This window comes from Melospiza melodia, chromosome 19 (genome assembly GCF_035770615.1).
Source record: "Melospiza melodia melodia isolate bMelMel2 chromosome 19, bMelMel2.pri, whole genome shotgun sequence".
Lineage (NCBI taxonomy): Eukaryota > Metazoa > Chordata > Aves > Passeriformes > Passerellidae > Melospiza > Melospiza melodia.
Genome location: NC_086212.1, coordinates 3,584,870 through 3,599,433, shown reverse-complemented (window position 1 = coordinate 3,599,433; position 14,564 = coordinate 3,584,870). Strand labels below are relative to the sequence as shown.

General features: G+C 48.0%; 1 protein-coding gene across 2 annotated transcripts in view; it reads left to right on the top strand.

Annotated features, from left to right (window-relative positions):
• The window catches only part of TOX2 (TOX high mobility group box family member 2), a 176,401-nt gene that overhangs the window by 139,816 nt on the left and 22,021 nt on the right, over positions 1 to 14,564 (top strand). For both annotated transcript variants that reach the window (XM_063172164.1, XM_063172165.1), the window contains 2 exons: positions 4,947 to 5,186; positions 10,938 to 11,165. In XM_063172164.1, coding sequence (XP_063028234.1) covers positions 4,947 to 5,186; positions 10,938 to 11,165 — 468 coding nt within the window. The remainder of the gene's footprint in view (positions 1 to 4,946; positions 5,187 to 10,937; positions 11,166 to 14,564) is intronic.

The following is a 14,564-nucleotide window of genomic DNA, read 5'->3' as shown; positions in this document are numbered from 1 at the left end:
GTGTTATCTGACCCTGGGAAGGGTGGTATTGTATTTGCAGGGATGTCCCAACAAAGGCAGGAATGATGAATCTGACTCCCTGTTCTCAGAAGGCAAATTTATTATTATATTATATTATATTATATTATATTATATTATATTATATTATATTATATTATATTATATTATATTATATTATATTATATTATATTATATTATATTATATTATATTATATTATATTATATTATATTATATTATATTATATTATATTATATTATATTATACGATACTACACTATACTATACTAAAGAATACAGAAAGGATACTCACTGAATGCTAAAAAGGTAATAATGAAAACTGGTGACTCTCTCCAGAGTCCTGACACAGCTTGGCCCTGATTGGCCAAAGAGTGAAAACAACTCCCAGCAGAATGCAATGGAACAATCACCTGTGGGTAAACAATCTCCAAACACATTCCACATGTGAGCACAACACAGGAGAAGCAAATGAGAGAAGAATTGTTTTCCTTTTCTCTGAGGCTTCTCAGCTTCCCAGGAGAAAAATCCTGGGTGAAGGGATTTTCCAGAGAATGTGAATGCCACAGGGTGGGAGTCATGGAACCATGGAATGAGTTGGGTTGGAAGGGATCCTAAAGACATTTCATTCCACCCCCCTGCCATGGCTGAGACACCTTCCCCTGTCCCAGGGTGCTCCAAGCCCCATCCAACCTGTCCTTGGACACTTCCAGGGATCCAGGGGCAGCCACAGCTGCTCTGGGCACCCTGTGCCAGTGTTTAACCCCCTCATCATAAAAAGTTTCTTGTGTACATCTACTCTGAATCATCTCTTTTAGTTTAAAACCATCACCCTGTGTCCTGGCAGAACAGGCCCTGCTATAAAACCTGTCTCCATCTTCCTCCTAAGCTCCTTTAGGCACTGGAAGGGGCTCTCAGGTCTCCCTGGGCCCTTCCCTTTTCCAGGTGAGCACCCCCAGCCTGGGAGTGCTTTTTACATTAGAATTTTGGGGAATAGTGCATTTGAAGCTGGGCTTGGCTCATTTGAAGCATTATCTGTGTTAGCAGAGCACCCCAGTCCCCAGCTGGGCTGTTCCTCATGGCATTTATCACTCCTGAAATTCCCCTTCTCCCCACAACAGGGAACATGGACCATGTGCTGTTTGTCTGCCTGTTTTTCTCTCCTTCTCTGGATTAGCTGGAGCATTTATGGGCCTGATATGCATATTCATTAAAAGAATTGAAATATTGTGGGAAAAAAGGAGCTGTCTTTGAGTTAGCACAGCCTTTGGGAATCTGCTAAGTAAGGTGCACTTAATTACTTCAGCTATGACTGCATCACATTGCACTCTGGCTTTCCTCTGAGATGCAAAACATGAAAGATGTTTGCAGCACAGGCTGCAAACGCATCCTGGGCCTTTTGCAGCACCTCGTGGTGAGCTTGCAGTGCTGAATTCCTGGGAAGGAGATGGGGTCTGACCTGCCTCTCCCAGCCTCTGCTCCTGGAGAGGGAGCTGATCACATTTCTGGGGATGTTTAATTCCACCGTGTTTCCATTGGGTTCTGTGGGGCAGGGAAAGGCATGGGACAGCCCCACTGAGCCCAGGGCTGGGACTGCATCCCACAGGAGCAGGTTGTTTTCTTTCACACAGCATTTATTACCTCCTTTCACTTTGGTTTGCCGTGATCACACTTTCATTCATCATTTCCTTGGCTAATTAGGCAGTTTGCTGCAGGGAATCATCTCAAAATCCTGCTCCTGGGGATCTCTCTTTCCTTGGGTCTTTTTAGGGGGGATCACCTGCTTTGGGTGCCCCTGAAATAGCTCAGTGTCAGCAGGATCCTGCAGTGGGAAGCAGGAGTAACCCTTTCCCTACCTTTGATGCTATTTAAGAAGCTCCAGTGCTGCACACTAACAACTCACCTTCATTTTCACTCCAAATATTTTACAGCTGGAAAACTCAAGTGGCTTTTCCACCACTCCTGGGGACACCAGGAGCCGTCACCAGGAGTGATGGGGAGGTGGCAGCCTGGCATGCTGCTTCCAAAATTGCATGAAAAATAAATAAATAAAGTGGAGAGAAATGCAGTGAGTGCCTAATGGTGGGGGCAGCTCCTGGTCAGCAGGGTGCATGTGAGGAGCTGTGCATGTCCTGCAGAGCCTCCTGGACTGGGGGAGAAGAGATGGAGATGTGGGAGAGGGAGAGAAGGACCAACAATATTCAACTAAAAGCACTTTTTTATCATACAATTGTAGAATGCTTTGGGTTGAGAGGGACCTTTAAGCCCATCCACTGCCACTCCTGCCATGGCAGGGACATTTCCACTGTCCCAGGCTGCTCCCAGCCCTGTCCAGCCTGGCCTTGGGCACTGCCAGGGATCCAGGGGCAGCCACAGCTGCTCTGGAAAATCTGTGCCAGTGTTTTAGATTCTCCATTGTAAAAAACTCCTACATTATATCTAACCTAAACCAACCCTCTTTTAGTCTAAAACCATTCTCCTTGTCCTATCACCTCAATAAAATCTATCCCCATCCTTCTTATGGGGTCCCTTTAGTGGTGTAAGTTGGGAGAAGGCATTTAGGCTAAGATATCCTTGGAAGAAGAATGTGCCAGGAAAAATGCTGTCTCTGCTACTTAAAAGGGTTCTGTGATGGAGCTGTTATGAGCATGGGGCTTCATGGGGCTCTCTGAGCCAGGCTCAGGTTCCTGGTTTTTCCTACAAATTTTGAGAGGCATTTACAGCATGTGGCCCATATCCATAATTGCACTCCTGGACTTGTTCTGCTCTGATGCATAAATAACATGCACTGTAAAGAAAAATGTGTGATTACATATTTAATGGATAAACAGAGCTGTTGTGGTCCATTGGCCACATAATAAAAGTTTCAAAAAATTGTCTTAATACAGTATTTCCTCAGGAGACTACTGTGGCTGAAACGTGAGCAAGCTATTTTAAATTTTAGAATTTTTTAAGCCACATCTCATAGCCTGCCCCATTTCTCCAACACCCGTCTTCTAAACTTTCCCTTCATTTAAATTTAAAATAAGGACAATAAATTATTCTTTTTCCTTAGCAGCTGGCAGATCTTCTCCAACATGAAAGGTCTGGATTAAACTGACAAAACCCAAGACAAATGTACATTTTTTTGGCTGGGGTTTGGGAATGGCTGGCTGCTCAGCAGATGGGAGCTGTGTCCCCACTTTGCACAGTCCCTGTCTCACCCAGGCCATTCCCATGACTTCTGCAAATTTGGTTTAAATGCAAAATTTACATCTCTGGTGCCTCCTGTGCTGGCCAAGCCTGGTGTCTGTCTCCATGGGTGCATCATCCTCGATGTCTTTATGACCAGGACAGCCGGAGTTCTGCAGTAAGACACATATTCAGGTTTCAAGGGCACATTAGAAGGTTTTAAGGGCACACAAAATTTGCCACAGTTAATCTCTATGCCCCTAACCAAAGCATAATTAAGCTCTGTGCCCCTTTGCCTCTAAGCAAAGCCAGCCCTGCCACCTCCTTGACACCACCAAAGCCAAGGGCAGCGATTCAGTGCGGCCCCTAAGTCAGCCTCAGTCAGACTCTGCTGTTGAAATGCAGGAATTTATTTAATTCCTATGAGTTCAATCCCTTCACTTCACAATTAATCCAGGAAAAGGGCAGATCCAGGGAAAGCTGTTCTGCTGACACTGCTGGAGAGTCCAAAGGGGAGCAGAACATTCTGTCTGTGTAAATGTGTGGTGTAAAGCTCTTGATTCCTGACCTGCAGCAGTAAATCAGGGTTTGTGTTTGGATTTATGTCCTCTGAAGCCTTTGGAGGCCTCACAGGTCTTCCCTGGGTTTCCTTCTGTGTGTGCTGCTGATGGAGCTGGCAAAGCTCCCCTGGTAATGAGGGATTGCACCTCAGTGGGCTGATCAGGAGCTCAGGCCTTTAAACTCGTGTTAGCATTAATCAGATTAATGTAAAAGGGAAAAGGCCTGGCAAGTGTTTCAGGCAGGGTTTGCCTCCCTCCCACTCCATGGCTGGATGAGGCTGTGCAGGGACCAGGCTCTACTGGATCAGCAAGGATGGATCCTGGGGGGAAATGGGGTTTGGGGGAAAATGATTCAAACTGGGAATGGGGTCTTGGTGCAGATAACAGCAGGGTTTGTCATCTCATCTCATCTCATCTCATCTCATCTCATCTCATCTCATCTCATCTCATCTGCTGCTTGGTGAAGAGGGGCTGGACATGCTGGAATGAGTCCAGAGGAGCCACAGAGATGCTCCAAGGGCTGGATCCCCTCTGCTCTGGAGCCAGGCTGGGAGTGCTGGGGGTGCTTACCTGGGGAAGAGAAGGCTCTGGGGAAACATTAGAGCCCCTTCCAGTGCCTAAAGGGGCTCCAGGAGAGCTGGAGAGGGACTTGGGACAAAGGATGGAGGGACAGGACAAGGGGGAATGATTTTAATTTATAGGATGGTAGGTTTAAATGGGATATTAGGAAGAAATTCTTCTCTGTGAAGGTGGGCAGGCCCCAGCACAGGGTGCCCAGAGAAGCTGTGGCTGCACCTGGATCCCTGGAAATGTCCAAGGCCAGGTTGGATGAAACTTGGAGGAGCTTCCCTTCTCCTGGTGATTTTTCCATAAATCACTTGTTTATGAACTGGTTTTTTTCAGACCCCTGATAGGTGCCAGCCACCAGCGATCTCTGAGGCAGTCAGGGGCACTTTCTGGGCACACAGCCCCACACACAAAGCTGATTTAGCACCTCTCTGTCTGGCTCATGGGCACAGAAATGGGTGCACAATGCTCAGCCCTCGCCTCGTTTGGGAGCAAGCTCAGGGAAGACTTTCCACCCATGTAGAGCAATTTAAACCAAAAATCAGCCTTGAATTGTTTTCGCAGTATGGAAAGTTAATAAATGAATGAAGGAATGAATGTTGTAGTGACAATGATCTCCTCCTCCTCCCTCAGATCCAGGAGATGGTGCACTCGGACGCCGCGTCCTACGAGTCCAACCGCCAAGTGCCGCTGCTCAACCGGCCTGGCATGCTGGGCGGCCCCATGGGCGCCCTCAGCCAGTCCCAGCTCATCTCCCAGATGGGCATCCGCAGCGGGGTCACCCACGGCTCCCCCTCGCCCCCGGGAAGCAAGTCTGCCACCCCATCTCCCTCCAGCTCCACTCAGGAAGAGGAGACCGAGTCGCATTACAAGGTACGCGCGCGGTCGCGCCGCATTTGGCGCTTTTCGGGGAGGGGTAAATTGTGCTAAATAAAACCACAGACTTCTGGTGGTGTGTGGAAACCCAGGGCACAGGGAATATTTCTCAGTCTGCTTTGGGGTGTCCTGATCCCCAGGGGAGCACTGACTTTGACCCTCATTCATGGAGAAAGTTTCCTAAACTCCAGAATAGACTGGAATCCACTAGGATGTGGATTCTAGTCTATAGAGAGTATATAGAGAGTATATAGGTGTATAGAGAGCAGTGTAGGTGTATCACTTGGTGAGAAATTGAGGTTTTGGGATTTTTAGTGTGTTGTGGATGGAAGCAAGATGGAGGACACAGGGTGTCATCCTGGGTTTCTTCTTCATGCTGCTTCTTCCTCCTTCTCCATGGGTTTGGGTGGCATTTTGTAATTGGGCAGAAAAGTCCCCATTGCCGCTCTTTGGGATCAGTTATTGGGTTAAAAGGGGAAATAATCCAGGTGTCAGCGCTTAATTGGATAGTTTAGTCTTAAAAGACCTTGGAACAAGAGATCATTGGCCATTTTGTGCTTTCTAATGAAAAGTTGCCCAATTCACAGCAGTGAGACTGTTTTACTGATAAGGAATAATAAACACCTGAGCCCCAACATGAATTACTGCCTCAAGTGCCTTCAGTCCAGACCCAGAGAAACCCACAACTGGGACCCCCCAGTATTGTTTAGACATTTATAGTGGGAGACTTTCCCAAGGATGAGGGCACAGTTCCCAGCCTAAAGTGAGGCCCAGCATGGCAGGCTGGCACTCACCCAGCAGGTTTGGAGATCAGAGTTGTTCTTCTGCCCCCACATTTTACCAGTTCCATCAGGTCACAGGATTTCCTGGGATGATGATTGCCATGAGCAAAGCAGCATCAGGGCTAGGAGTCCGCAAAAGCTTGGAGCTAAATTAGATTTCTGGTAGTGGGTAGAAGAGACTGAAACAGGGAAGGAAAATAACTCATGGTGGGATTTAACTGAGCTCATTGGACATGGCTTGCTAAGGAGAACAAACAGGAATTCAAAGAATCTTCTGACTTTTAGTTCACCAAGGTGGTGTTTTCAGTGGTCAGCAGTGTCCCAAATGGTCTCTACAGCCAACACAACTGCTGCTGAGTGTAGCACCAACAAACCAAGGAATTCCTGGGGTTTGGGCACACCTTGGTTGCTGTCCATCTCTCTCCAAGTGCACCAGCAAAGCCAAACAACATGTGCCATGTTCCAGGGATCTGTGGCTGTCATTTACTGAGGGCAAACTACAGCAATCACAGTGCCTCTGTGCCTGCAGGTGAATTACTGGGCTCCCTGGGGACTTTGATGAAAGCCTTCCATCGAAAACCTTCTCCTGAAGGCACTGCTATTGTAACCTTGTCCCACCCAAATAGATGTTGTGACAGGGTTTGAATATATAACCAGAGCAGCAAACAGTACATGGGCTGGAAAACTAGGAAAATGATAGGACACAGCAAAAACCTTTCCCTTTTCATGGAAATCCAGGAAAATGGATTCCCATAAATCCTGTATTTTTTCATCCATTGGCAGATTTCACTTCAGATTGGGGCATTTCAAAGCTGAGTGCTCATGTGGGTGGAAACACAGTTTCAGTGGATAAAACTGTACAAAAAAAGGGATACATGAGGTTAAAAAAAAATGGAATTTTTGAAACTCTGTGATTCCATGTTGAGGGAACACTGTGGGAGGGGTTGTGCTGCTGGATCCCACAGCCTGCCATCTCTCAAAGCTGCATCACAAAGCTCCAGGCTTTGTGCACCTGGGAGCTGAAATCTTCCATGTCAGGAGAAAATGAGTTTCAGTGTAGTGACACACCAGCTTCTGTCTCTATGTCTCCACCAGCATCACCCAGCTTTCCTGGCAGCCACCCAGGAGTCCCTGAGCAGGGCACAGCTTTGGGGCTGGATCTTCTGCTTCCCTGAGCCAGGGGTGCCCATGGGGTAGGAAATTTGGAGATGTCCAGATGATGACAGCTCACAGAGATTAGAATTTTCCTAATCCTTAAGGCAATCCCTCTCATTGTTCTGTCCTATAACCCCCCAGGCAGGTGGGAGTGATGTGTTTGAGGAAGAGATGCTGAGTGTGAGGAAAGCAGCGGACCCACACTGTGGCCTGCAGGTTTCTGTTTGCTTTCTCTGTCTGCACAGCTGCTGCCTTCACCCATCAGTCACTTTTCCACGTGACCATTGAGGGCTTTTCTGCATCAAAACAACATTTAACAAGCAGAAAATAATCCTGTGAGCTAGAAGGTCACAGGTTAAAGAAATGAGTCCTTCAGGTCCTCTGAGCCAGGCAGCTTTTGAATTTCAGAGGTCTCTGAGCCTCACTGGTGTATTCACCTGCTTCATAGCTGGGGGGTGGGTGCACATGACAGGGAGGGACAGGTGGGTACAGCCCAAATTCCAGCTGGGTTAGTGGCCACTCTCCATGGTTATTAAAATCCGTGTCCATGAGGTTTCAGCTCTTCCTGGGTTCAACATCTAAGGCAGCACCAAGTTTTGGGATCACCTCCTTGCCCCAATCCCCATCTGCCACCAAAGAGACCTTCTGCTGCCTCTCCAGGGCAGCTCCAATGCCAGTGGCCACCTTGGGCAGGTGGCCAAGCTCTTCCTTCCCCTGCCCAGCTTCCCTGGTCCCCTTGACCATAGGGATGACCCTTGGGGCTGCAGATGTTCTGGGCAGTGAGGCACCAGCTCTCTGGGGGTTCACCAGCGTGAACACGGTTTGCTACATAAAAACACAAACTTCTGGTCTTGTGTGGAAACCCAGGGCACAGGGAACATTTCTCTGTCTGCTCTGGGGTGTCCTGACCCACAGGGTAGCACTGACTTTGACCCTCATTCATGGAGAAAGTTTCCTGTACTGGCTCTTTGGGGGTTGACTTCAGCCATGAACGTGGTTTGAGTTGGTCAAAACTCCTCTGAGGTCCCAGCCCAGGCTGTTGTCTCATCCCATGTGTGTCACACCTGGAACACATGAATACCAAATCCTGCTCTGCTCCCTGCTGCTGTTTTCCTTAAATCCCATGTGCTCTATGTGACCGTGGTCACAGGAGTTTTCAGGTGAAGGAAGTGACGAGAATGTTGACTCCATGTTCAGAAGGCTTGATTTATTATTTTATTATATATATATATTACATTATAACAATACTAAAAAGAAATGGAAGGAAAGATTTCCTCAGAAGCTAGCTAAGCTAAGAATAGAAAAGAAGAGAACGATAACAAAAGGCAGCTCTCTCAGACTCTGTCCGAGATAGCTCTGTCTTGACTGGCCATTAATTATAAACATTCAAGATGGCCCAATCAAAAATCCACCTGTTCCATTCCACAGCAGCAGATAACCATTGTTTACATTCTTTTTCTGGGCCCTCAGCTTCCCAGAAGGGAAAATCCTAAAGAAAGAATTTTTAGTGAAAAAGATGTCTGCGACACTCTTTGGTGCTGCCTGAGCTGTAATGCAGCTGGGGTTGTGCTGTTCCAGCTCCTTGGCCTGGCCAGTGGCTGTGTGGGAGCAGGACTCCACTGAGTCCAAGGGGATCACAGTTAGTTAAAATACCATCTCACTTCCTAATGGGCTGAAACCCTGTCATGCATTTTTTTTTCCTCCTAATAAGCTGGCCTTTCACCTCCAGGCCTCCCATTCAAGCCCAATTGGGCAATTTTAAATTAAATGCAATTTTCGTGGTCTCTCTGCTCATTCACTAATGGTCACTGTCTGTTTGACAAATGTCACTGCGCTGATACTGAAATTAATGATCAGTCAAGAGCTACAGAGTGGAGAGCAGGAACGCTGCTGCCCTTTTCCTCCCCGTGCCTGGCCTTTGCCAGCTGAAGGGAAGCCTCTTAAATCCTGGCACCGCCAAGCACATGCTCAAATTGACCAATGGCACATGCTCAAATTGACCAATCCATCAGGAGAAGGGGCTGTTTGTCCCCAGCTCAGCTGGAATCATTGTTTTCACAAGATCTTGATGTTTAGAGCAGTGTCTTTCCAAGTTATTCAACAACCTGTGCAGCTGATGGTGGTGCCTTGAGCTCAGGGCTGCAGCTGGAGGGGCTGGTGTGCTCTTTGCCCTCAAGGATGCAGAGATCCAGCCAGTGCTTCCATTCTCTGCTCTCTGGTGTATTTAGGTTTTCCTTCGCTATGAAATAAGGGTAGTGGTGCTTCCCTGTAGTGCCACCTTCCACTGGCCACATTAATGCTAGTTGAGAGCTTTGATGGGTAACCAAGTGTTTTCCAGGGGTATTATGTTATGTTATGTTATGTTATGTTATGTTATGTTATGTTATGTTATGTTATGTTATGTTATGTTATGTTATGTTATGTTATGTTATGTTATGTTATGTTATGTTATGTTATGTTATGTTATATTATGTCATGTTATGTTATGTTATATCATGTTATATCATATCATATCATATCATATCATATCATATCATATCATATCATATCATATCATATTGCTATACTAAAACTACACCAAAGAAAAAGGATACATCAGAAAGCTTCACAAGAATGATAAAAAAACCCATGACTGACTCAGAGTCCAACACACCTGGCTGTGATTGAGCATTAATTAAAAACAATTCACATGGAACCAATCAAACATTCACCTGTTGGTAAACAGTGTCCAAGCCACATTCCAAAGCAGCAAACACAGGAGCAGCAATCAGATAATTATTGTTTTCATTCCTCTCTGAGGCTTCTCAGCTTCCCAGGAGAAAATCCTGGGCAAAGAGGATTTTTCAGAAAATATCACGGTGACACCCAGATCAGTCAGAGGAGCGAACAGCACAGGCAAAGCATTTAATTGGTGTGATTAAAATAGTTCAATTTTGGATGTTTTTCTGGATAAGGCACATATATGTTAGCAGGATGGAGCGAATTTTGGCTGGCCCTGGTGTGATGTTTAATGTGGTGCTGGTGCTGCTTGGTCAGTGCTCAGAGCCCTCCTGGAATGGGGAGGGAAGTGAGGAGCAGATGCAAAGGGGGCTCAGTGGGGTGGAAGTCAGAAACCACGTGGAAGCCAAGTCTGGAAAATCCATGGATTGCTAAAGCAACCTAGCTGGGAAAGCAAGGCAGGTGGAGAGGTTCCAGAAAAGGATCAAGGAGTGAGTGAGCTGGGGAGGAGAGTGACTGAGGACTGGAAAGCCCCAGATCTGGAGCAGGGATGTCGCAATAGGACACGAAATGAATGATATGCACACGCTGAAATGTCCAAGGTAAAAAGAGCATAGTTTATTTCCAAACTCCAATATTTATAGACTTTAAAAAGTGAACATGGATTGGAGGATGAAATTGCCACCTCTCCAGCCACACTGGTCAAACCAACAGTCCATCAATTCTCTCCTCCTCCAGAAAAAAATGCAAAACAATCATTATTTACATGAAAAGTGTGTGAGAAACTCCACTACAAAAATGTAACATCAGAAGGCTTAGAAGAACTTTAGAAGAACAGGGTGACACAGGGACAAAGGGATGAACCCAAGCTATGAGCTGCTCTGAGAGGAGACACCAAAGCAGGTTCAGGCACCCACCTGCAGTTTGTGCAATGATCCAAGAGGCTCCTGAGGGACAGAGACCCCCAGAGCTGCTGCCCCACTCCACACTGGGACATCTCCACTTCCCATGTCCTCTCTCATCTCCTTGGCTCAGCAGCTGTAGCAGGGTCTGGTATCAGACCTTAGCTAAGCTTCACCTCTTGCTTTTGCAGGCTACTGGAGAGAAAAGACCCTCGACAGACCTGGGCAAAAAGCCCAAAAGCCAAAAGAAGAAGAAGAAGAAGGACCCCAATGAGCCCCAGAAGCCCGTGTCAGCCTATGCCCTGTTTTTCAGAGACACACAAGCAGCCATCAAAGGGCAAAACCCCAACGCCACCTTCGGGGACGTGTCGAAAATCGTGGCATCCATGTGGGACAGCCTGGGAGAAGAACAAAAGCAAGTGAGTTACTGAGTTATTTATTTTTGTCTTTCAGCTGTTGAAATGTGTATTTCCACGGTGCAGGAGTGTTCAGGGCAAGGCCAGGGGCTTCCACAGGCTAAAAAGCTGCTTTTAGGAGCTGTGCTGAAGTGCCCATGTGCAAAATTGCTGTTGCAGCATGGGGAAGAGCAAAATTTTTATGACAACTAATGATTCTTGATAAGTTCACACTCTGCGCAGCCATCAGTGGCCTTTCCCTGACGTGGGGTTTTCCAGCTTGAGATGGGAGATGGGTTTGTATTTGCTTATTTACTTACAAGGAGTGACAGCCAACAGGCTAAACACCATTAACTCCCTGTGCTGCTGGCTCCAAACCCAGCAGTCAGGCTTTAAAAGCTTCACAAGGAGATGTCTGGAGTGGCCTCACAGAGGAAACTTTGCTGCCCCAAAGCTGTCAGCCACTTTGTCTGCTTCACGTGGACAATTCCAGCTCCTGCTTTCCCTCTTTGGCTGCTGCTGAGCCAGTCACAAAAGCCTGTAATTGCTCATTTCCCATGGAGAGAACCCCAGGGAGCACTTCCCAGAGCAAGCAGGGCTGTTTGTCAGACAGAGTGAGACCTGACACGGTGTGGGATGCGTTCTGCCCCCAAAAGGGCTTTAGCTGGGAGCACTTCTGGCCACAGCTCCAGCTGGGTGTCCCTGGCCAGCACTGGGAGCAGTTTCATCTGGGGAGAGAGCAGCAGGGAGGGAAAAAGCAATTTAACTTGAAGTTCTGCTGGGATAGAACCTTGATTTCCACCCCACAGGGATCTCCAGGGATGAAAGCTCTTTTGCAGCTCCATTTTCTCCTCTTCGGGGGGATCACTGTAGGATCATGCAGGCAGAAATTCCCCATCTGAAGAGGGGAGGAAAGTCAGAAGGGTGACCCCAGCAGGACAGGGGCTTGGTTTTTGCTGTTGCTTCAGCATGTGGGGGGTTCAGGAGTGAACCTGAACCAGCAGTGGACCAGCACTGACATGATCAAGAGGCATCTCTCATTATGGAGAAAAATGGAAAAATAAACCATAATTCACAAGTGGAAAAGCTTTGTGTCACTGGGTGTCCATGGCCAGCACTGGGGAGAGCAGCAGGGAGGGAAAAAGCCATTTAACTGGAAGTTCTGCTGGGATAGAACCTTGATTTCCACCCCACACTGAGTCAGGGGTAAGAGCAGAGGATCTCCAGGGATGAAAGCTCTTTTGCTGCTCTCTTTTGGCAGGATCACTGTAGGATCATGCAGGCAGAAATTCCTCATCTGAAGAGGAGAGGAGAGGAAGGTCAGGAGTGTGACCCCAACAGGACAGGGGCTTGGTTTTTGCTGTTGTTTTAGGGTGTGGGAGGTTCAGGAGTGTGGAAAAGCTCTGTGTCTGTGGGTGTCCCAGGGCAGCACTGGGAGCAGCAGGGAGGGAAAAAGCCATTTAACTGGAAGTTCTGCTGGGATAGAACCTTTATTTCTACCCCACACTGAGTTAGGAGTAAGAGCAGAGGATCTCCAGGGATGAAAGCTCTTTTGCTGCTCTGTTTTCTCCTATTTGGAGGGATCACTGTAGGATCAAGCAGGAAGAAATTCCCCATCTGAAGAGGGGAGGAAAGTCGGGAGGGTGACCCCAGCAGGACAGGGGCTTGGTTTTTGCTGTTGTTTCAGCATGTGGGGGGTTCGGGAGTGTGGAAAAGCTTTGTGTCACCTCTTTCTCCTGCCTGCATCCCCCCCAGCATCTCAGCCTGGCCCTCCTTTACAGCACTGGAAGCAGTTTCATCTGTGGAGAGAGCAGCAGGGAGGGAAAAAGTCATTTAACTGGAAGTTCTGCTGGGATAGAACCTTGATTTCCACCCCGCACTGAGTCAGGAGTGAGAGCAGAGGATGAAAGCTCTTTTGCTGCTCCATTTTCTCCTCTTTGGGAGGATCAGTTTAGGATTATGCAGGCAGAAATTCCCCATCTGAAGAGGGGAAGAAGGTGAGGAGGGTGACCCCAGCCCTGGGAAGGTGCAGGATAGGGACTTGGTTTTTGCTGTTGCTTCAGGATGTGGGAGGTTCAGGAGTGTGGAAAAGCTTTGTGTCTCTGGGTGTCCCAGGCCAGCACTGAGAGCAGCAGGGAGGGAAAAAGCCATTTAACTGGAAGTTCTGCTGGGATAGAACCTTGATTTCCACCCCACACTGAGTCAGGGGTAAGAGCAGAGGATCTCCAGAGATGAAAGCTCTTTTGCTGCTCTCTTTTGGCAGGATCACTGTAGGATCATGCAGGCAGAAATTCCTCATCTGAAGAGGGGAGGAAGGTCAGGAGAGTGACCCCAACAGCATAGGGGCTTGGTTTTTGCTGTTGCTTCGACAGCAGGCAGAAATCTGAAAGAGATGAGAAATCTGAAGAGGGGAGGGAGGTCAGGAGAGTGACCCCAACACTGGGAAGCTGCAGGACAGGGGCCTCGTTTCTGTTTCTGTGTGGTTCAGGAGTGTGGAGGAGCTTTGTGTCACCTCCTTCTCCTGCCTGCATCCCCCCCCCCCCAGCATCTCAGCCTGGCCCTCCTTTACTACAAACATCAGCACAGCTCGGGGAGTGCGAGCACTGCTGCCACCCTGACTCAGCGCAGTGCAGACGCTCAGCTCTTAATTACCAGCAGGGATTAAACCAGCCCGTTTATCTCCCCTGCTAACTCTCCCTCCCTCCCTCCTCCCTCTCTTCCACGAGCTCGCAGCAGCCTCCCCGTCTCTTTACACACGCTTTCTAAGTGGCTCCATTTCTCCCCGCTGTAATTGATTTAATTAAGTCATTTGTTCCTTGTCTAAATGCTTAAATATTAACTTCCTGCCTTTGTCTCCAGCTGGATGCTTCTCTCCCACAGCAGTTACCTCCCTGCCCGGGATCTGGCTGCAGGGACACGATTTCTCCTTGGTTCTGGGGTGGTTTGTGTGGTGTGGCACGTTCGCTCTGCAAGTGTCTGGCTGCAGGAGAGTTTATTTAGCCCCTGTTTGCTTCCCTCTGCCAACACCCCTGAAGCTTTTTTTGGATTTGTGAGGCAACGTGATGGAAAGGGGGAAAAGGAAAAGAAAATTTTGAAATGCCTGTAATGAGTGAAAACAAGTGGCTGGGCTGTCGTGTAGGTGTTTCCTGCAGGATGTGGTGCACACATTCCCTTCCAGGGGCTCTCCTGGTACATCTGGAGAGGGGATGGTGTCCAAACAGCACAGCCAGCATCCTGCTGCAGCCTGGTGGTCCAGCCTGACACACGGCTGCATCAGCCCATCAGCAGGCAGGATTGTGCTCTGGGAAGGGGTGGAAAAGCTGGAGAAGGGAAGTGTTTCATCAAGGACACTGCTTTTAGCTTTCTGGACAAATGTGGCTTCATGTCGTCGCTGCAGAAAGCAGCCTGGGGAAAAGCCACACA